At 45.5% G+C, this 21,650-nt stretch overlaps 1 protein-coding gene across 7 annotated transcripts in view; it reads left to right on the plus strand.

Annotated features, from left to right (window-relative positions):
* NTRK3 (neurotrophic receptor tyrosine kinase 3) overlaps nt 1–21,650 on the plus strand; it is a 342,122-nt gene that overhangs the window by 302,844 nt on the left and 17,628 nt on the right. For 5 of the 7 annotated variants that reach the window (XM_032469115.1, XM_032469111.1, XM_032469113.1 and 2 more), the window contains one exon: nt 6,617–6,691. The exons of the other annotated variants lie outside the window; for them this stretch is intronic. In XM_032469115.1, the coding sequence (XP_032325006.1) occupies nt 6,617–6,691 (75 nt within the window). The remainder of the gene's footprint in view (nt 1–6,616; nt 6,692–21,650) is intronic. 7 annotated transcript variants of the gene reach the window in all.

The raw sequence follows: 21,650 nt of genomic DNA on the forward strand, positions 1-21,650 counted from the left end.
AAAATTCCAAATTCGAAGTAAGGTTTCTGCTGAATACCTATCACTTTCACACCATAGTAAAGTCAAACTATTGTAATCTGGGGGCCATCTGCATAAGAAATTTTAAATAATTTAAAGTTACAAGCCATGGTGTTTTGATGCTCCTTGTTGCCCTAGAGGAAGATTTTAACCGCATATGCTTGGGGATAGAGACAAGGCTGGCTTAAGTCCAGTCCTCCCTCCTCTTTCTCTCTTATTATGTGCAACATGATGGCCACTGCTCATTACTGTGTGTGACATGAGATAATGGACATTTAAGAGCTTTGTGAACTGTTGGCTTGGGTGCTGCTGGTTTTACCACCACCACCACCACCACCACCGTTATCACCATTATCAACAGTATAGTCTACTTGCTAAATGATCATGTGCAGTCTGGAAAAATTGAGTCAAGTTCATCAACATTCCAAACTTGATTGGCAGTGGTGGTCAACACGCCATCTCTTCCGCTCTGCCAATCACTATGACAACCTTGGCTACTTCTCCACTGAGTCATGCTCTCCAGCCTCTATAGCCAGGATGGACCTTTGAGTTGTGACCTAGTTTGTTCTTGAGTTGATAATTTCCCTGTCCTATGGGTCAATCCCCAGCGTGTGGATCCCCGTATGTATTTATCTATGTCCTTGAGTCATCTGGGTACCTGCATGTCCTGAAGCTCTCCACAATACAAATTCCCTTGAAGGCAAAGGAACTCACTCCATTTTTATCACAGTGATATTTCACATAAAAAGTGCTTAATAAAAGTGCTTAACTTAAAAATATGTCAAATGTTTGTAATAGGTGAGGAATAACAGCCAAAGCATTTTTAAATATACCCTAGAGGTCCTCACTTGCCAGGCACCAATAGTCAGTATGTGGGGATGCTGGAAGACACAATGGTGGTGTCACCTAAGAAAAAAGCCAGCAGGATCTGATTCTCTGCCAAAGGCCCAAACTCTGCTTATCAGTGAAAAGGCCTGAGAGAATGGCTTACACTTATTAAAACACCCATGAGACTGCAGTTAGCACCAGGAGGACAATTTATTAATGCACACAGGGGACTAGATTATTAAAAGGTGTTGCGATCAAAGCATTCAGCCTGTGTGGGAAGCTTGATCACACCAGATGGTTGCTTAAGGAGGAAGAAATCAGAGCAAGGGGGTCAGACAAATCAAACGGTCAGTGTCATCCAGCTAAGAAAGACTGATATATCTCTACTGATCTGGTAACAAGGACACCTTGGTGTCCCAGTCTTCTGCCTAAATCCTCCCTTCTTCCCTGACTGAAGCAGAAGGGGATGAAGATTGCCACCATCCAATTCCATGACTATCCCTTTACAGGTCTCTCTGATCAGCCAGTGCCTCTTCTGAAAAGACACATTTTTTTTTTTAATCTGCATCAATCAGTGTTCAATTGAGCCATGATGGCCTGGAAGGCACTCGGGCTTTTTCAGACAACCTTGGATGTACACTCATGTTTTCATCCATTTTTATGCTGATCTTAAAGGGTCCAGTTGTAATTTTTTGATTTCCAAACATTTTTTTTTGTCAGAGTATCTCATGCTTTCTATGTCACTTAATTTCCTTCAGAACTAAAAAATGACTTCCTTTGTTGCTTTTAAATCTAATTGCCTTGATACCAAGTGTTATGTGCCCTAGGGGAGGCAAGTAGATCTCAGGTACCAGTTCTGATGCCTGGTAGTGATTGCTTGGAGTGAAATGCTGAGAAGAGCTTTGTGGCTGCATAAAGAGTCAGTGAAAAAGCATGTGAGATCAGCAGGTGATGTCTGCCCTGAGTATAGGAAAGGGGATGCTGGTACCTGTCATACTGTTCCAGTCCTAGACTGTCCCATCCTGATTAATGCCCTCAATTCACAGATTCTACAGACCCTTTTAACTGTGCTCTGACCTTAGCTTCTCACAACTGGAGGGACTGTAATAAGGCAGGGGTGGGAGTTTATTGAATGCACCAGTATCAAAGGACCTGCGCAGAGGGAGGGGTTTGCCAGGTGGACTGGCATTACTGATGCCTAGCTTAATTTATTTGCCCAAGTTCACATCAATGGGACTGGTATCCCAATATCCTAAATTATCTTCTACTGGCCTTTTTCACACTACTTCACTTTAGCATTTTGTTGTTGTTGTTTTAGAACTTATGTACAGCAAAAAAAAAAAAAAAAAAAAAAAAAAAGCCAAGTCCTTGATAGATTTGGTTTCCTGTTTCACTCTGCCAGGGTATTTTGTGGCCTAGATACACTTCTCCCTTCCACTTCTGTGCCATCTGCAACTTTTATCAGAATACCAGTGATGACTTTAAACAGATCTTTAATTTTTTGGAAAATTGAAGAGCTCAAGACTTGTGTTTGCTGCTAGAGTCCTGCTCTCAAGCACATGTTGATATGATTATCAGCATTCTTTGAATATAGTCATTCCATGGTTATGACTCCAGCCGATTGGACTCCTCTTCTGCATCCGTTAACCTCTTTTGTTCTTAAGTATTTTCTGAGAGCCCTTGATAAACGCCCAGAAATTTGGGCAAGAACAGTCTACACTGGCAAACTCGTGAAATCCTGGCTAGAAATGAAATTGGAGGTCATCTTATCAAACCTCCTTATTTGACAGATAGGGACATTGAACTTCAAAGAGAGAGCAGGTGTTTCTCAAGTTCATGTATCTATTTGGTGGTAGAGTCAAGACAAGAATGGTCTCATAGTTCCCGTGTTTCTCTCTGAACATCATCCAAATACTTTGAGGTTGACCAGGCCAGCATTATTATTGCTACTTACAGACTAGTAAACTGAGGCTCAGCGAGATTAGTTGGTATTCCTCAGATTGCACAAACAATTAGGGCAGGACAGAGTTAGGTTCCATATTCTTATTCCTAGGTAAGTTTTTTTTTTTTTTAAAGAATGAAAAGGTCATTTTGAATAGAAGTTTTAAACGATATACCTGTGGAGTACAATCTCCATGAGATTAGGTAGAATTTACAGTTAGAAGTGTGAACCTACAGTAAACTAGTTCCATGGTTTTTTTTCCCCAGTAGGGCTTTGTGGCAAAGATGAAAAGAAGGCAAACAGTTGGGGTGATGCAAGGCTGGCCACCACAGCAAACAGGGAGACCCTAATTCAAGGAGTTTGGAGTGTCCAGGGTGGTGATAAAGCAGGCAGTAGCTAGGTGGTTTGAGCCAAGTGTAGGCCCAAAAATATAACACAGATTCAGTGCAGCTGAAGAGTAAGGAAGGGATGCCTAGGAACAGGGGAGGTGGTGACTGGAGATGAGGAATGCTGCCCTAGTAGCTCAAAATGTGTGGCAGGAAGTGGCTTTTTAATGTGTTTATTGTGAGAATGTATTCTCAAAACATCTGTTGACATATATTTGTTCTCAGTAGCTTGGGATTTCTGGAACGGCAGTATCCATGCCCAACTGCACCAATCATATATCCTTGTGCCTAACTCCAGACCTGGTACAAGGTAGACATTCCATTAATGTCTGTTAGGTGAAATAAACAAAGCGACAGGTGTACCTCTTGGTGAATTACTGATCTGGGAGGCTACTCCAGGGCACTGCAGTTTGGGACAATCAGAAATAACAAAACAGGGTGTTATCACATTCAGGGATGCGCTCCTCAGGGATTGTAACCCACCATTTTGGTCTGGTGAGTGGGCTATACAGCACGTCCCCTTACCGACAGGGGTGGCAAGATTCGAAAAATCTAAGGTGGTGAAGCTCAGAGCCACAGGCAGTTACCCTTACAATGTGGAAATGGACTGGACCACCCTGTTAGAGTGGGTTCTCCACCTCCAGTGATTTTCCTGAAAATCCAAATAACCGCATTTTAGAGATGTTATAGAGATGCATGCTTTGGAGGTGAGAGTGCGGTAGATGACCTCAACGCTTTGCTTTTTTTTTTCAGTTCTCAGATCCTAAGAGTCAGCTCTGAGTTAGGAAGTGCTCAGACAGGTGCAAAGTGTCACAGTATTTAAGGAACTGTTATGCATGTGCGATGAACTGTGCCAAGTACGTATTTCTGGGATGCTTGAAACATTAGGCCAGGCTCTCCCTCTCCGCATCTACAGATTCACACATCTGCCTTCTTTGTCACTTCCCTCACACCTCACCACCTGTCACCTGCCCTGTGTCTAGCCCACCTCTCCCTGTCACTATGCTTGTCTCACTCTCTCTTGAAGTCTTTCTATTCTAAAAGCCATGATCTCTTCTCCCTTAAAGAAAAATCTTCATTTGACCTTTCTTCCCCTTCCAACTTTCATTTGTCTCCTTGACTACTGAAATAGGTTGTGTTCATCTTCTGTCTTAAGTTTAGGGCTTCTGATCTTACCTCTTCCTTGACTCTGCATTTTGGCGGGGCAGGGGGTGGTCACTAATGATCTCACCATGGCCAAATTCAGATGCCTTTCCTCTATGAAGTCTAATCCTTTTTTGAACTAACTGTTGGATGACATTGCTGATACCTGCCCGGTTCCTTCTCCCACCCCTCCACTCCCCCACTGCTTAGCATTTTCATTCAGTGCCTTAGCACCTCTTCCATTGGTTTCTCTCCTTCCTCTCATTGGAAGTCCTGCTGCAGCCATTTTAGACATCTAGGTTGGAAACCTCCCACACTCGCTTGGTTATAACCTCTTCTTGCTTTCAGGCCGAAGCTGTTTGAAATGACACGTTTAGCCTCTACCTCTTCTCTCTTTGATTGTTTAATCTGTACGTCTCCCCTGGAGAGTTCACTGGCGATTGCAACATGGCTTGTTGGGGATAAAACTCACCACGTCGATCCCCTACTTCTCAGACAGGTGCTCCTCAGTAGCCTGTCGGCATGAACAAAAACTCTGTTGGGAGGTTCCCCAAAGGGGAGTCATTTTTGAACCTGTCTCTTCATCATTTATACCTAATTCCTCCCCAAATCCTGCTCTGCTTTTCCTCATAGCACCTCAGTGTCACTTGTTCTTTAGGTTTTGGCAGGAACTGTCTTAATCCACACCCTGATCAGATCAATACTTGGATCAGTACCTGCATCTAAGTCCCAGGGCCATCCAACCCATACTCCTCAAACTTGTCATCATTCCATCTGCTTGTTCAAAGCCTCAAGTCAATACTAACTTTCTCAAAAATACACATTGCTCACCCTACCCTCCAGGGCCCTCGAGTAGTCTGCCAGTCTTCTTCCCGACCCCTCCCTCAGGAAGCCCCCGGGGTTCCACCCAGCCAGCCCGTCCCCCGTTCCACAGTGGCACTTGCGCATTTCCGTCGGTGCACGAGGACTTTGGCACCAGTTGGCTAGGGCTGCCATAACAAAGTGCTGTGGAAATCTGAGATCAAGGTGTTGGCAGGGCTCGTTTCTTCCTTGACTTGTAGACAGTCATCTTCTCCATGTACATGTCTCCCCTCTCTCCATACACGTCTGCGTCCGAATTTCCTCCTCTTCTAAGGACCCCAGTCATGTTGGATTACAGGCTACATTGATGGCCTCATTTAACCTTAATTACCTCTTTAGAGACCCTGTCTCCACATCTAGTCACATTCTGGGGTGTTGGGGATTAGGACTTAAACATACGAATATGGTAGGGCAGTGGGGAGCAGAATTCAACCCATAACACCTTCCCTTCCCAGCTTCCCATGTGTTCTTTCTCTCATCTCCTTCTTTGTTTTTTCTCTCTGTCAGTTCCTCACAGCCATCATCATCTTCATGGGATGGTCTCCTTGGCATCACCCTGTTGGTTTACATGCACAGATGTGTTGCTTGGTGAATGTGCCTCCTCTTTGGGTCATCCCTGTGCTTCTCTGCCTCTAGTTTGACTGAGAGCCAGAGCTGTGTCCTTTGTCTTTTGCACACAGCTCTTGATCTGGGAGGTGCTTGAGAAATACCATTGCTAAGTCACCCTCAGTCCCTTCTTGACTCTGTCTTCTCAAGAGGCCTTTTGAGGGAAATGGTTTTTTCCCAAGTGGTAATGAGAAAGGTGCATGGGTGATTCTGTTGACAGCAAGAAGGAGGAAGGCTGAGGCTCCACCCAGATGACATCTTGCTAGCTCATCTCCTTTCCAAATTGGAAAAGCAGGGAAGGGCATCTGGGAGAGAAACCATAAAAGTAGTGATGAATTAGTGATTTTTCAGACAGTAAGGACAAATATTTCCTTTGCAAAGGAAGGCTTTGAAGAAGGTGCTATTTCTTGACCTAAAAGGAGAAAAATTCTAGATAAAATCCACTTTATTTCAGGGTGTCAGTGGACTGGGACGCTTGCTGGAATAGAACTGAACCCTTGGAGAGAAACCAGTTGGAGCTTGGTGGCTCACAAAGGAAGAAGCCGGGTGCCATGTGCTAGGAGTGGCGTGATGGTGTGTCTGCCGAGCCATGGGCAGCGTCTCTGGGTGGACTCCTGGGTGAGGGCTGGGAGATGGGGTGATGTGATCAGCTTTTCTCCCCAGTCACGTGGGAGAGCTGTTTGGAGACTGTGGCCACGAGGGACATGCCATTCAGTTAAAGATATACCCACCTCCCTTCTCCTCCCTTCCTTCATCCTTCCATGCCTCCTTCCTCTGCCTTCATCCCTCTCTTCTCTCTTCCCCACCCCCTCTCTCCCCCATTCGCTGTCAGGAAGGGCCATGCCAGAAGGGCCCGTTCAGCATGTCATGGCAGCGGCAGAGGCTAGCAGCATCGGCAGCTTCCACAGTGAGTCTGGATTTCGTTTCTGGGGTCAGGGGGCTGGGCAGGGCTGTCCACACACAAACCACCAGCTGGCAGACTTTGGAGAGGAACTTCCATGGGCTGGGGCCGCTCTCCACCTCTCTTCCCCTGCCTCCCACCACGGGGGCTTCGTTTAACCTTCATGGAAGTTTCCTGCCAAAGCCGTTGATGTGCTTTGGATGTCTCATGGGAAGGAAGCATGGTGGGGGGGTGGGGGGGCCATGATCTGCTAAATTAGGTGCACAGCTGGGCGAGCTGCCAGAGTCCATGCGGCTGCCAGGGGTTCTGTCCAGGCCTGTGGCTGTGGTAGAGGCTGGAGGCTCTGCATGGACAGTGGTTTGGCTGCTTACTTGCATTTCAGGAAGTGTGACCTTGAGTTTGTAATACACGTTGGTGCCTGCCCTCCATCAGAGACTCCCTTTAAGGAGCTGAAGAACACCACATAGGCTAAAGGGTCTGAAGAACTGGAGGTCTCCCCGTTGACTTCAGTGATGCTCAGGCTGAGGAATTTGATGTTCAGGGTAGTCCTTACAGAGCTGCATGACTGAGTCACATCCCTGAGTATTGCGGTGTTGGAGCGAGGCTTTTTCCCCTCCCCATTTTCATTTCTATGGTAGTTTCTGGCGTGGAGATGGACATGCTGCTGTGGTAGTCAAAGTTCCATCTGTCTTGCCTTGATCATCAGACAGAATGGGATGACTTCCTTCCACTTTTTGCCTAGGGGCTTTTTCTTTCTGTTTGGAGAATGGTCCATTTGGGAAAATGGAACCACAGCATTTACCTACCCAGCCTTAAAAATCTCGCCCAGACTAGGGAGACACAAGTCCTTCTTGCCACCTCGAGATGCTTTCCCACTGGCCAGACGCTGTTTTCAAACACTGACAGGTGTGTTGTCGTTCATTTTTAAGTGAGAAGCCTCTGGTTTCTATTGCGTGGTATTATCCTGACGCTGCAGTCTTACGGGCAGGTGCACTGCGGCTGCTTTCGCAATCCCATTCATTTATCCCGTGATTTGGTTAGGGAGGTAAATTAGGCATAGGCTCCCAAGTTCTCTCAGGATCACACTTTTATAGGTATCTCTTCTTGGCACCGTTACCAATGAGGCATTAATGTTCAGGACTTTTCAAGGCCAACAGCTGGTAGAGCTTGAGTTTATCAGAGCATGTTTGCTAGTCTTGGGAGAATTTTGAAAGCAGGACCAATATAAGAGATTAATCACTCTCTTCTCATGCTTTTAAAACAGCGTATGTATTTCTGTCACATCAGGGTAAAGCTCGTGATTTCAGGAGTTGGTGGGTTTAATTAAAGTACCAAATTGCTCAAATTTATTAATTGAGTTCAACAAATACTTAGTATGCATTGGCTATGTATATTTGATTATCTAAACATGGACATCTCTAAGAATGAAAAGAGAAGCTACTAATGACTAAATAGATGCCACAGGCATAAACTGGGACCTTCCCCGAGAAACTGGGACATGCAATCAATCTATTCATGTATTGTGAACTGTTCCAGGTGCTAGAGATAAAGCTGTGAATACACAAACATCTCTGCCCTTAATAAGGGAGGTAGAAAATAAAGATCAAATAAACTATAGTGTATGTTTGAGAATAAGAGGTCCTTAGAAGACAGAGCGGAGAAGAGGAAAAGAAATGTTTAGTGGTAGTCATGGTGGTAGTGGTGGCTGTGTGTGTGTCTGTGTGTGTGTGTCTGTGTGTGCACAGCTGTAGACAGGGAGGTCAAAGCAATTGAGTTTCCTAAAGACTACAATGTATTTTAGTTTACTTAGTTTATGTCATTTAGCCAAGGAAGGCTTTAATGGCTTGGCTACAATTTTCTGAAACAAGTTAGATCTGGAAACTCTGAATCCAAAGCAAGAAAATACTCACAAACTTCAGAATGAACAACAACAACAAAAAAAAAAAATTGAGGAGGAATGATGGGGCGTGGCCATAGCATTGGAAACACACTGAGTAAGTTCATTTATTTAATCTGTACTGTTCTCATGAAGAAGTTATAATAGCCTTACTTTAGGGATTAGAACACTGGCATTTAAATGTGGGGCTACAAGAGCCAGGATTTAAATCCAGGTCAAGCTCAGCCTGAAATCCTGCCTTTTATCTGGTAAAGGCAGCGTCCATTCATAGATACCAGCTGGCAGGAAGTGACGGAAAGAAAAGAGAGGTAGGACCCCCCAGGCTGCCCTCGGGTGCTGCGGGTGGGCTGACTTGCATGGCTGGATGGGGAGCCGTCGTGTCGGGCTGGTCGCAGATGTCCCTGCTGATTGTGCATGAAGGTACAGCAACTTCTGCTGCTTCTCCGTTTGTCATTGTCATCGGGGATGCGCACAGGCATGGACGATTTGGGGGGCATGAGAGCGAGTCTTCTTGTTGTGGCATCCATCCGAGGCAGGGGTGGAGCTTGACTTCTGGGCGTCCTGGGTTCCCGGGTTTCACGAACGTTGGAAGGAGGGACGGCGCATGGGTCTCTGCTCCGTGTAGGTAATAGGGGTGCAGAGAATGCATGTGGGCGTCTGAGACCGGACAAAAGTTTTTTCAAAAGGGGTTTGAGTGAAGAGTTGAGTTTGAAGAGAATCCTAAACTTCCTTCCTGCCATTGTGAAGGGAACCCACAGACTGACCTCATCCAGTCTTGGGACTGCTATTAGCAGGAAGCAGGATGTCTCTGGACCACATCTTATTATGGTTATACTTAACATCGATATCACTCTGTGACCTTGTATTTATTTGTGATGTACATTTACATACTTCCCAGAAAAAAAAATTAAATAGAACCTCATTTTATGCCTAAGACAGGTTCCTGGTAAAATGTGGCAAGCAAACCACTATTGGCATGCACCAGAGAGAGCTGCCGTAGCAAAGTGAAGCATTATTTGGGGATAGCTGATAACCCTCTCTCGTTCTCCTTTTATGCTAAAGGGGGATCTTTCCACCTGTGATGCAGGTGTTTCCTTGGACTTCTGTAACATATTTATCCAGAGGTCTCAATGCACATCAAGGCAATGTCTCTTCCAGTTTCACAACATGTGTCATATGGATAGAGAGAAGTTATTACTCTGTCATTTACCAAAGATTTTTTTTTAACCATCACAATGTCAGCGACACTTAAGAATATACTCCAGGCACTTGAATGTGTCTCCCTGTGGTCTTCCAGCTATTGGATTATAGCTGCCCCGTCAAATCCTGGTTCTTTACTGCTTATAGCCCGTTGTCTAGTTTCCCTCCATCACTTCGAAACCCAAAGAAAAAAGGCATCATTCATCTTCCTCCATAGGATACCCTTCTCTGACTTATCTCTGGGCTCCTTCCCTGGCAAAAAGAAGCAAGCCAGCAAACTACCTTTTCTTCTAAACTATTAACCCATTTCAACATCAGCTGACTTCTCTATTCTGCATCCATGTGCACTGGAGAGTACCAGTTAGGAACAGGGCTAGAGATCAGAAATGTATGCTTGTACTTTCAGCTGACGAGGATAGTCCTTCTTTCACTAATTATGTGATTACCGAGTATGTCCTACCTCTAGAAAGGACTTAGTTGCAGCTAGAAAGACAGTGCCCAGGTCTTTGATACAAGTCTCTGAGGTCACATGGTCCAAGTGTGTCTCAGTCCAGGAACTTTGCTTAGAGACCTTCGTCACACCCTTTACACAAACACACTGGGAGCCCAAGGGTGTATCTCCACACCCAGATGAACCCAGTTTTTCTAATTAACCTGGGAACACATACCTCTCTCTTTGCACGCCCAAGGCACACAAGGCAGACTCTGGATGAGCTTTTTTCACCCCTCCTGTCTGCAGGTTAGTGTTTTCCAGACATCGTGGAGGTTATGGGGTAAATCAAGTTGCCATGAGGTTGTCTATGAGCCAGAAAGTGTTCTAAAACATGCAAAGACTTTGATGGAGTCAAAAACCAACATAGTTTAACAGCCTTGAAATTGTGGAATGTGATTTTCCATCTTTTTGTTGCTATTCCAAGTATTGAAATTCAAGAGAGTTCACACTGACCTTTTGGGAGGGAGCCCATTACATTCTCCTGTGGGAGGTGCCTCTTAATTATGTGGCGTCTCATGTCCTTATAAGTTCAGGGAAATTGGTTGTGTGTTCCCAGGGCCAGTCCTTTGGGTTCTCACCTGGAGATTCATCAAGAGATGGGAACTCTGCCCGTTAAACGGTAATTAATCTTTGAACTCCTAGTTCTCTTAGCATTTTGCTCTCTGATGATCTGAAAATAGATATCTCAGAACAGAACAAGGCCCCAGTAGAGCCTGATGAGAGTTGTCTGGGATGGGGTGGGGCTGAGGTCTTCCTGTGAAGGGGCTGTGGGAGCCAGAAGGAAGATGCCAGAGAAGGGCAGGGAATCATCTGGTTGTGCCACCCGGGTCTGTGGCTCATTAGGAAAGGTGCCCTAGTCTTTTGATGGCATTCTACCCTTCTTGTTCTGGATTTTGTCTTCAAAGTTGGTCAAGTCCATTTGTTTCCACAATTCTTTGGGGACAAATGACTCATGAGAAATCCATATGTCTGGAAGAATTGTGACAGGACCTCCTGTCTGAGGATGCTGGCAGAAATGATGGATGTTCAGATATCTCTCCTGCCTGGGTCTGCTGGGCTGGTCCCTACCTCTCCTGAGCATTAGCTAGTTCCTCCGATCTTTGCTGCCCTCCTCCCACACTGGCCCTTGTGGCTAAGCCTAATGGAGAGTAGATGTCTAATGTGAGCTCCCGCCAAATGCACTGCTATTGGGCGGATGCAGCCAGGCAAGGAGAGCTTTCTGTTCAAGTGCTGGGCTCAGAGCCACACATTTGTAAACTGTGTCCCCGTGATGCTCTGTGGCTGGTGAGGTCCTGGCCTGTGGGTGCCACCAGACTTAGGTCTTAATTTCTGGTGTGGCTGAATTCTAAGACCCAGACAGGTCACCAGGCTTGGCATGTGTTGCTGTCATTCTCCCTCCTTCCTGCTCATCTCTACTCAACCTTCCCGTCATCCCTCCATCTCTCTGCCGTCCTGTCCTCTTGTTCTGCCTGAGACAACGATCGCAGAGAAAGAGACGGTAATGGGAACTAGATTTCCAAACAATCAAGGCTAATGAGTTTTGAAAAGTATAATGATACCTGCTGCAGTAGTCGGACAGATTATCTGGGACCTAGAGGATCGCGAACAAAGACTTGTCTCCATTGGTTTGGGGGGGGGGGCTTGCTGTGCGGAGCCCAGCTGAAATAGCGTGTGTCACTTCTCCAGGAGTCAGGCCAGGCATCACGCAGAGAGAAGCTGCAAAGCAAAGACGGAGGAAGCAAAGCCCGTGACCGACTGCTTTTTCCAGTCTGCCTGCGGGGAGCAACGCACGATGTTTTCTGTTGTCGTTTTTGTGAGCGCTTGCTGGGCTGACATCGGCTCCCATCTTCATTGCATCTGCAGATTTAGATATTTCTGAATGAAAATCCTCCTTAGCTTTTAGGGGGGTTTTATAGAAATAGCATCCTAGGATTTCTATCACATTTTCCAAAATCTGCCACCTCCAGCCCATCAATGTGTTTGCCTTAAAACATTCTTACCGGTGAGTCTTCCTTCAACTTGGAAATGCCTAAGAACTCCGACATGCGGGCGCGAAAGAACGTTGGCTTTGGAACCAGAACCATTTAGTTGTGAGGCTTGGGTCTTTTACCCTTCAGCCTTTTGAACTGTTGAGTAACTTAACCTCTTCCTCCTTCCCTCCCTCCCTCCCTTCATCTATGTAGGGCTTTTAGTAATAATAATTTCCAGAGCCAAGACATAATGGGAGGCGCGGATGAAGCAGTGCATTTTAATTCATTTGTCATAGCTCCTGGCCCATATTAATACTCAGTCTGTTGTTGTTCTGTATCCCTGTTTACTGGGACAAGCGTTCCACCTCTGCCCCAACCTTGAAATACTGAAACAATTTCTTTCTACCTCTGTGATGGTGAGACCAGAGGTGTAAATAAACTAAGATGAGAACACTATGCTTGGGGGTCACCTAGCCCAGACTTAGCCTGGCTCCACCTCGTGGGGACTCACTAAATGACCCTGAGTAAGGTACTCCATCCCTGTTTCATTAGCCTAGAAACAAGAAGCCCACTGGCCCTTATCCTCTTGTACTTTTAGAAACATGGATGTGGACAACAGAGTAGGAATGCCTTTGAAAAAACACCGTGCAACTGTGATTACTGGCTTAGCATTTAAGACTTTCTCCTGGGTTCATCCTCAGAGCAGCCTTCCCCCTCCTTCTGACCCTGAGGGAGAAGCCAAGAGGCAGGGCTTGTTTATAGAGGGAGAAGGAGCAGCTCACAGCTGCAGGCCTCAGATGATGGCCTGGGATGCCAGATGCGGCGTGGAGGGGCAGCTCCTCCATCCCTTTCATCTGAGATTACCCTTGGCTCACACCCTGCACTGCAAAAAGGCCCCCGGGGACCCAGTTGTAGAGTAGTGGGCTGTGTGGAACTAGTGGGTCTCAGAACTCCAACCTTCTCCCAGGGCTGGGAGGGGCATCCAGAGGTTATCCAGGCTTTGCTTCACAGAATCATAGTGTTTTGGAGTTAGATGATACTGAAAAATCCACTAGCCCACCTCTTTTTGTTCACCCTACCAATTTTATAAATGAGGACACAGGGGCCCAGGGGTGAGCCAGGTGGTATGATGTAAACCTAAGGCAGGGCCCTGGAGCCCCCAGGTTCTGGCCCATTGCTCTTTTGGATGCCTGCAACACACGCACAGACACACACACAAACACATGCCCTTGCATGCACACGTGCACACACACAAACATACACACAAGTGTGTAGACACACACACAACGCTGGAAAGTCAGGCTGCTGACGCTGCTCATATTGGAAAGACCTTGAGTTGAATTTTTGCTCAGTGCTCTTGGTCTACTGATTCAGATAAGAAAATTTGCTTTGGACATGTCATGCGATTTTCAAGTAGAGAAGAATCTTAACAATCCTCTGGTCCAACTGTGTCGTCATTACAGATGTGAACTTTGAGACCAAAAGGAAGCACAGGGGGACACACTGGTAGAATGGGGACAAGAACTCAGATGATCTGCGTCTCAATCCACTGGATTCCATGGCATCCCTTGGCGTCAGATCTTCCTTCCGGCTGCTTCCCTCCCAGGATGCTGTAGGCGACCCTAGTCACTATAAGGGCTGTGTGGCAAGGTTAATCAATACTCTTTCCTGGAATTTTACAGAGGAAGGGCTAACTAGGAACCTGGGATGCATAAAAATAGTAGTGGTATTAACTTAAACTTTGATTAGTTGCTTTGCTGTTCACAGAGCGTGTCAGGGTCTGTTGTCACCTATCTGCAGGTTTCCTTGAGCATTTAACCCTGTTATTTTATTAATTAATTATTTATTATTAATTTATTAATCCCCACATTTACATGAAGGTGGAGGATTTCATCCACTGTTTCACATTTGTGGTCCTGCCACAGACCTAGCAAGGGATGGGTGAGCTCTCTCCTCTCGGGCACCAAGTGTCCTTCCTTTAGAGTTGAACAGTCTTATTTCATGACCCAAAGAGGAATCCCACTTTTCATTGGGTGGAGAGGGGCATCCAGTTCTCCAGAAAGCTCCGAGGGTGTGAAAAGTTGCATGTTGCTTACCGCCTTGCCCACATTGGAGCTGCTCCAAGAGTTAGTCAGTGGAAGGACTGGAAGTTCCACTCCAGCTCAGAGAAGCTAGATAAGGCAGCCTCTAGTCTTGGGAGGAGCTGTGTATATTTTATGTCACGTCCCATGACACTCTTCCAAATTCTCTTTGCCTGGGGATGTAGCCATTGACGGGGGGTTTCTACTGTGGTATGTATTGTTTACTGAAGTAATTAAAATATGCAAAGTGTTCCCTGTCCCCCATTTTGTGCGTCTTCCCCAGCCACTCCTGGCATTTTCTGTTGGCAGTTAATAAAACAAAAGGGGGGCCCAAAGGCCCAAGTCTCCCTCCAGCTAGAATGATTAATTCGGAGGGGTTTGGAAGTAGCAGATTTTACCTCTAGCTGCAGCCGTACCTTTCTGGCTGATCTGTTCAACTGGCCCTAAGCACTGTAGCTGGAGGACAGCAAATACTTCATTAAGAGCACAGGGCAAGTGGAGGGAGACAGGAGGAAGGAGGTGAGGCTTTGGTTTCTTTATTATAGCAGCACAAAACCAAAAAAAGACTTGTTTCCTCGGGGAGGCCCTACATTGACAGAGCCAGACTCAGGACACTTGAAATTGACTTCCTAATCCAGCCTAAATCTTAACGGCGACCAAATTCCCCCATTTATCGGCACACATAGAAACTTAAAACCCATTCCCCTATATTATTTAAATCCTGGGCATGGAGAATCCTTCTTGCAAATATCTATCAGATGGCAATGCTGTTAGCACAAGCATAGCAATTACTGGAATATTACCTGCTCACATGTATGGAGGCTCGCCACGTGCCAGATCCTGTACTAAAGGCTTCCCATGGATTGTTTTATTTAATCTTCATGGTCATTTGTGGAAGTAGGTACCAGTTGATGTTTAACATATGGGGAAACTGAGGCTCAGAGGTTAAGTGACTTCCCAGGGTGACATGGCTATGAATTTGTGGTCTTGTGTCCCACGCCGTATCACCATATTCTACTGACTTTGCTGGAAGTTCTGCTCAAGGGTGAGCCACCTTCCGTCTGCATTCTGGAGACCTGTTTCTGCACCCAGAATATTTTCTAACCAGAAATCTTACTCTCGTTCAACAGCACTGAGCAGAGACATGCAGGGTGCAGAGTTTGCCAGAGTCTTCAGGTCTTGCCTGGATTTACCTCCCCACTGGCCCAGACACACAGCTACCTGCCTTTTCCAAACTCTGGTCCAGAGAGATGAGAGATGTGTGAACTACATACAGCATCACCTGAGAATTCTCACAATGAGGGATGTAGGGAGACCACAGCTGCTAAAACCTTTTTTAGAGACAATTCAGAAGCAGCCACTAGTGATGGCAGATGTCAGACCAGCACAGAAATCCTTGTTGTTGTAGGAAATAAGGCCATACATCGACACTTTCAAAAGTAGTCTCATCCCACTGGCCAGGCTTTCTAAACATTATCTAACTAGTCCTCACAAATTCTGTCTGAGATAAATGAGGATCAGGAGCAGCAAACAGAGGCTGTTTTAAGCTGTCTGTTTCTGCAACAGAAGACTTGGGAACCCAACAAAGGCTGTGCAAGAAGGCTTTCCCATGACCCAGCATGAGGTCTGCATCACAGGCCTTACAAATAGCGGGTCAAGTATGCTGGGCTGTTGGAACCTTGAAATTACAGGGAAAAAGTCTTTGGTTAAGAAAGCCACATAGTCTTGTCCTCTCATTCAGAACTTAAGAGAAGGGGGCACTCAGCCTGAACTTAACTAGAGATAAGGCCTCATTGGCTTTCGAGGGAGGCCATCCCGGAGATAATCAGAAAAGCTCTTTCTCTCATGGAGCCGCTGGAGCACATCCTCTGGGTGTTCACTGCACTCGGATGGGAAGGCCAGGCTCAGAAGATGACATAATAAGACTAGAATCGTGAGCAAAGAACTCAACGCTGTCGTCTTACAGCTGGTGGGACGTTCAGTCAATAGGGAGTGTTACTGTTATTGTTATTAATGTCTCTGGGAACATGGCTGGAGGAGACCATTTATAGCTCAGCTTGCTTTTTAAGGAAAAAGATCCCGTCTTATTCTTTGCTTTTTAAAATTCAAATCCTCTTTGTTCTTCCCCCCACCCCCTTTTTTTTTTTTCCTGTTTTGAGGCCTCTCTCACAAGCTCTGCAGTCACTGAGCCCAGTCCACAGGAGAACACCATGTTCTGACTACCCAGCCTTGGCTTCCCTGGCGTTCACATTAGCTGTATGTCTTAAGTGTCTCAACCCTGCTGTTGGAAACAGTTAAATATTCCAGGAATCGGGGTTGGTGGCCACGCTGATCCTGGAAGCCCCTTTAAGCTGTGTTTGTAGGTCACATGATCTTGAACCCACACAACCCCTAATGAGAGAGATCTGGCATACAGCAGTGGACTGACTTTCAGCTTGGCTTCTACCTACCGTGGACTTGCCGACATTCCATTCTTGAGCTGGTTTCCTTATCCATGAATCAAGGATGGTGCCTCTGTGTTGTAAGGGTCTCTGAGCAAGGATGTCCAAGTCCCTGGAAAAATTGGGAAGGGCTATTCATTCAGTAAACATGAACATTGAGAAATTAGTATCTTCCGAGAAAGGTTTAAATTGAAAAACTTGTATGTGCCTGTGTATTTGAAAACCCACCGTGTCTCTGTTTCATAGAATATCTCATTTTAATTTCTGTGCATGTTCTGTGTAGCTGTATTATTATCGCCATTTTATACACTAGGAAGCTGAGTCTTCCAGAGCTTAAATTCATCCCCTAAATTTCCTCAGCTAGTAAATGGAAATGGCCCAGTGATTATTTTTATTCCCTTTGTTCTTTGGGGTCCTGTTTCCTCATCCTATACATGCATTTTCAATACTAGTTATCATATTTTTCAGATTTGGGGGGCATCTAAATATTTAGCAAAGCCAATCCTGTTAGAAAGGGATTATCTTATTTTTGCTAAGGAAGTCTGAATCTAAACCAAGAACTATCAGTGCCTGTGCTGTACTAGGTCAGGTAAAAATCAGATTTATCACAAGGAGGCTTTATTCTCCTGTCTTCCTTTCTCCAAGCACTTGGGGGTCTGAAGGATCAGTCTGGATCCAGTGTGAGCCGTGGATCTGCGCTGAGCTGAGACCTCCAGCTTTGTTCAGCAACTTGACCTCTTGTAACAACATCCCTAAAGTTTGCTTCCACGAGAAGATATGATTAGAGCCAGGAGGCTCCACGTCTGGGCATTTGGAAAAGAACATAAGAGCCAAGTCATTTCTCAACACACATCTTTGGACTTGCAATGTAGGCTCTATAAAAATATATATTGCTTGGGGGCAGCAAAGGACAATGAGGTCTTGGAGTGAGTGCCAGCATTTAGGCAGGATTTAGAAAGGGGAGAACAAAAGGCGAAGTTATAAAAGGTATGTGTTCCCGGGGCTTCCATCTGAGAACTTGCTCCTGGCAGATGCAGCTCTAGGTAAGGGAGTCGGAGAGAATCACAAAGGATTTATTTATTCTCTAGGCTCACAGTTCTAAATAGCTTGACTCTTAAACTCCTTGTGTTTTTGGAAAACTCCAAGGGTTTTTCTTAATCCTGGGGCTAGAGGCTCAGCCTGAAACAGCCATTGCGATTCTGCTAAATGGATGCGTTTTGCATAAGCTGTCATAAAGCCCTGCTTCGAGGGAGCCATGCAGTCATGATGTCTTTGTGAGTTTCCTCTGCATCTTCCCTCCAAAGAATTCCAAACACCCTCTAGACCTGGTGCCGTGATCTTCGGTTTGTGTCTACAAGAAGCAAGATGATAGTTTGCCTATTGAGAAGAGGAGGAGAGACAAAAAGAAGGCAAGCAATTGTGCCTTATTATGTCGGAAGTCTGATGTCACTATAGAAAACCTCAGTCTCGTGTGTAAAGGTTTCATTGATGGATGAAGCCAGAGACACACACATATTTGTGAATGCACACGTACATATACGGCAGATCTAAACCAAACAAACATGAAACTAATACATCCTGAAGGCACACACTGTTATTACGGGGGGCAACACAGAGTTTTGCCGGGGGACCCGAAATCTGTCCACATCAGTGTGGAAAGAAGGAGACTATAGATCCAAAATTTAAACTTCGTAAGATTCAATCTGTGTATTTTTAGTTTGTACACCTTTATATATGTATGCCCTTCTCCAGTAAAAATTTCCCATTGAGAACCAGAACAGGACTCGACGGGACTTAGTTCCACTTCATTTACTCTTCCAGGTGACCTTGGACAAGTCATTGCCTCTCTTCCAGCTGAGGTTTGCACGCCTGGAGTGGGGATTAGCTAACTTCTAAGGCCCTTTCCCACTCTGTATGTTTATGAGCTATAGTTTTAGTGTTGAATCTCTCCTTTCATACCCTGGATTCTGATGAGCTTGGATTTGGGGAGCTGGAAAGTGTGTAATCACAGGGCAGACTGGTCCCCTAAAGATGCACCAGGAATCCAGAAGACACCTGGAGGGAAAGGATACAGGTGCAGACACGATAGAGGTGTGCCTGGTCAATGATCACATTTCAGAGCTGGGCAGGGAGGTGAAAAGCTGGCTGAAAATACAGCATCCTCAACTCAGAATAGTGTGCTGAGGAAGTGAGGGGGGAAGGGGGAAAGGAGAGGAGAGAGAGGTTAGATGTGGGAGGGTTCCCGGAGGGCAGACTGCCACTTCTAAGGCTCCAGCAGCCTCTCCTGTATGTGGGGAGGGAGCTTTTAGGAGAGCCCAGCAGTTGGAGGGGGGCAGGCAGTGCGAAGGTTCATTCCAGGAAGGAGGGATCTGACGTTGCGGCAAGTTTTGAAACTGTCAGCAAAGCTAATCAACTGGTTTAGAGTGACACCGTTTCTTTTTTGCTGCCCTGGTGATAGGACGCATTAAAAGATGACTTTGGCCTTTCCTCCTGTCTTCAGGCTGTTTTCCTTCAGGAGGTGTCCAAGGGAGATTTCACCAGCTTCGTGTGATCAGGGCATTAGCACAGACCTGTGTTTGGATCCATGCCTGTACCCACCTGAGTGTGACTGGCACGCACATTCTCCCGCTGCATGTATGGATGTGGGTGGCTGTGCTGGATGTAACTCGTACTGATGTGCAGCCTCTGGGGGTGAACATCCCCTGGAACAAGAGTAGCAGTGATTTTAAAGACTGTAGTGGTGGCTGCTAGGGATACTGTACAGAAGGGCACACTCAGTGTGACTCCCAGCCCTGGCTGATCATCCATCCGCTCAGACGTGCAGATGGGAAACCAGGAGACTTTCCAGGAGATGAAGAAAGCAAATGCTAGGCCTTTTTTCTTAATGCGTATGGAGACTCTTCTGTGTGCTGAGACATGCAATCAAGAAAGATTAAAATTGAATAAATAAAAAATAAGGACACTTACCATAAATAACAATCTGTACGACCATCTCCTGATTAAGCTATTTTGCCATTCATGTACGTGGCGAAGCTTCTACCCTTCCTCAGAAAGCCACTGCCTTTCTCATCTGCTCTAACAGGCTTTGACCAGGTCCATGTAGACTAGTGATTCCAGAGGAAGTTGAATGCTTCCTTCCAGCGGCATCAGAGAGGCCATGCCCTGTGACTCTGCTCACCTGTGCTGGGTCCCGGGTTCCATATCTGGAAGGGATGGGTCATTTTGTGTCCTTTCTACCTTTTCAGAGTTGTGTGAGGACAGACGTTTTGAACTTCCGGGAGGGAAGCGGGCTTCCATGTGTTCTTTGAAGCAGCTGCCTCCTTTTCTGTGTAATCAGATGCAAAGGCCTCAGAGCTTTCTAGAGCCTCGCTGAGTTTCCCTTTCACCTAGAGCGGTGGCTGCCTCTGACTGCAGGGACGTGGGCATCACCCTATGGAAATAAACAGGACAGTTCCTTGCCCGGGAGGGGCAGGCTCTGGAAGAGAGCAGCGGAGAGGCAGGTGGAGGGAGAGGCGGGAGGTTCACCTCCTGGCAGGACCGCTCTGCCCCAGGGCATCCTGCCCGCAGTGGGCGCTGGAAGCCGCAGTGCCTGCAGTCGCTCAGCTTTGCGCACCTTCAGCCCCACTGAACTCCTGGCCCTCGGGGCAAGGCTGGGAGTGAGGCCTGAAGGCTGGAATGAAAGAAATGGCCTTGAGGGATTTCAGGCTGATGCCCAGGGCTAGAGGTGAGGCTGTTCTTGCTTTCCTCTTTCCAGATTCTCTCCCGTTATACTGCAGGCCTGAGGAGGGGTGGGATACAGCCTTGGAGAAAGACAGAATTTAGCCAGAGAGACAAGACTCTAGACTTTGCACTGCTAGAAGCTCCGTCTCTATAACCTGAAATCTTCAAACGTCAATGCTCCTGAAAGAATTTTGAAAAACCACGTATGCCCCTTTGCACGTTTTAAGTTGCCATCTAAAGTCTTCAATATACTTTATAATATGCCATTTCCACGACATTGTAAATATTGACATTAAAAAATACATTGCTTCTTGAATGCATCTAATGAACTTTAAATACCAGAGCAATTTGATCCATCATCCATTAAACACATGAAAAAGTACTTTTAACACTCAGTTTCACATGGTTCCTTTTTCTTCTTGAATTTATATTTTCATTCCACTTACCCTACCAAATTTTGTCCTTATGTATTCAATTTTTATGCATGAAAGCTTTTATTGGCCATACTGTCATCATTTAGTGTGACAAAAATATGTATGAAGACTTTAATTTTTAATATCCAATGACCATAAGACATTAAGAAATTAAGAGATACTGGATTAAGTTATCATTACAGTTATTAGTAATACACAGAAATAGACAGTAGATCAAAATAATATATATAATATCTCTCATAACTTTTGATGAATATGAAAGATAAGATAGATAATATTTTTGGAAATGCATCTCATATTTTTCAATTAGTCTGTATTCCTTGATGATTATTTCTTACTAAATTAAGGAAGGTTCAGGATCAATTCTATTCCTGTGTTTCATTTTCATGAATATAAGAACTGAGAAACGTAATTCACTATAAATAAGTAGATGGGAAAGAAAGGAGTTTTGTTACTGCAATGTGACTTAATTCATCGATCTATTATCTTGTTATTTACCTAAAATCACATAGTGGCCTCTCATCAAAATTTCTTTTTAATCTTCTCTCAGCTGATAATGCTTTTAGGTCTGTCCCCCCCTTCAGTTGTTTGAAAAGAACTGGAAACCACTCGACTTGCAAAAGAATTTATTTCCCAGTCACTAGAGACATTCGTTTTCAATACTTATACCAATATTTCATGGAGTTTATTCATTTGTCTTCTGTAGGTTTTCTCTCCTGAGATTTAGAA

The sequence above is a fragment of the Camelus ferus genome, chromosome 27, assembly GCF_009834535.1.
Source record: "Camelus ferus isolate YT-003-E chromosome 27, BCGSAC_Cfer_1.0, whole genome shotgun sequence".
Classification (NCBI taxonomy): Eukaryota; Metazoa; Chordata; class Mammalia; order Artiodactyla; family Camelidae; genus Camelus; species Camelus ferus.